The following is a 1,336-nucleotide window of genomic DNA, read 5'->3' on the forward strand; positions in this document are numbered from 1 at the left end:
CCTGACTGCTTCCTGCTGCATCACAGCTTCCCTGACTGCTTCCTGCTGCATCACAGCTTCCCTGACTGCTTCCTGCTGCATCACAGCTTCCCTGACTGCTTCCTGCTGCATCACAGCTTCCCTGACTGCTTCCTCCTGCATCACAGCTTCCCTGACTGCTTCCTGCTGCATCACAGCTTCCCTGACTGCTTCCTCCTGCATCACAGCTAGTACCTTGTCGTAGTAGTATCTCAGCGCCCTGCTGAGCTTGTCGTAGTTCATGTTGGGCTTGTTCTTGCGGGCCCCCCAGAGCCGGGCCACCTCCTCCGCCTGCAGCAGTTTGAACTCCCCTTCCTCATTGGTCCAGCAGATCAGCTGCTGGTTGCTGGAATCCAACAGGAGCTGAAGCAGGAACTGCCACAGGGTGACGGAGCTGTCCATGTCGCTCACTGGAAAATCACAGAGAAGGAAAACCATCAGCGGCTAAACTTTGCTAATTACAACAGAACAAGGAGAGCTTCAGGGAAACTGGAGTTTATTCAGTGAAAACAGCAAACATGCAGATATATAAATATTTCGAAAAACATCAAAGAGTGAATTCAGCTGGTTTACAGGAAGAGGAGCCAATGGAGGCCCCCAGGTTCCCACAGTCAGTCATTAGAGATCCACCAATAAAAGCGTTTTTAACTCTGATGTTGATTATTTCTTTAGTCTAATTAATCCCTAAAATGTGCTGCGGATCATTGATTGAAGCTGACGCTGCTTCCTCTAACCATGCTAACCATGCTAACCGGTTCGTTTTAATGTTTGGTTCCTGTTTTTGATGCCAGTCCAGAGAGAGAAGCTACCAAATACCAACGAAGAAGAAGAAGAAGAATCCACAGCAGTTATTTTAGTCTGACAGCTGACGTGGATAATGGCGGCGCTGCTGTGAGGTCGCCTCCCTGAGGGAAATTCTTCCTCCGCTAAACTGGTAGCGCAGCTTCTGCAGGGAGACGTTTTTATGCTTCCTTCATTTTACTGAAACCTGCCTGCTTCCCTACAAGTTAGTGAGCAGATTAAACGCAGTTTAAACTTAGAACTCATCTAAATCGTAACTTCATCTGCCGATTATTTTAGTCCATTTGGGTCCATTTCATATAATAAAAGAGATTCAGTCTGTCAGTCTGGATCAGGGAGATAAACCATCGATCGGATTTATACGAATTAGACGTTCGATATAAGAATGTTTGTTAATGAGGATAAACTATAAAGCTCAATAATTTAACTCTTTAGAGAAAGGAATTCAACTTCATGGAGAAGTTCTGATAGCAGACCACCATAGCAGACCACCATAGCAGACCACCATAGCAGACCA

The 1,336-nt window shown here is 46.2% G+C and overlaps 1 protein-coding gene across 2 annotated transcripts in view; it reads right to left on the reverse strand.

The window, feature by feature from the left end:
• The window catches only part of LOC107102063 (ETS domain-containing protein Elk-4-like), an 11,766-nt gene that overhangs the window by 7,739 nt on the left and 2,691 nt on the right, over window positions 1-1,336 (reverse strand). The window contains exons 1-2 of one of the 2 annotated variants that reach the window (XM_015401225.1): window positions 592-652; window positions 214-428 (exon numbers count right to left, since the gene is read on the reverse strand). In XM_015401225.1, the coding sequence (XP_015256711.1) occupies window positions 214-428; window positions 592-637 (261 nt within the window). In that variant the 5' untranslated portion in view covers window positions 638-652. Of the gene's footprint in view, window positions 1-213; window positions 429-591; window positions 653-1,336 lie in introns of those variants that run through there. The other variant, XM_015401226.1, reaches the window with a different exon arrangement.

Source organism: Cyprinodon variegatus, unplaced genomic scaffold (assembly GCF_000732505.1).
Source record: "Cyprinodon variegatus isolate N-32 unplaced genomic scaffold, C_variegatus-1.0 Scaffold1195, whole genome shotgun sequence".
NCBI lineage: Eukaryota > Metazoa > Chordata > Actinopteri > Cyprinodontiformes > Cyprinodontidae > Cyprinodon > Cyprinodon variegatus.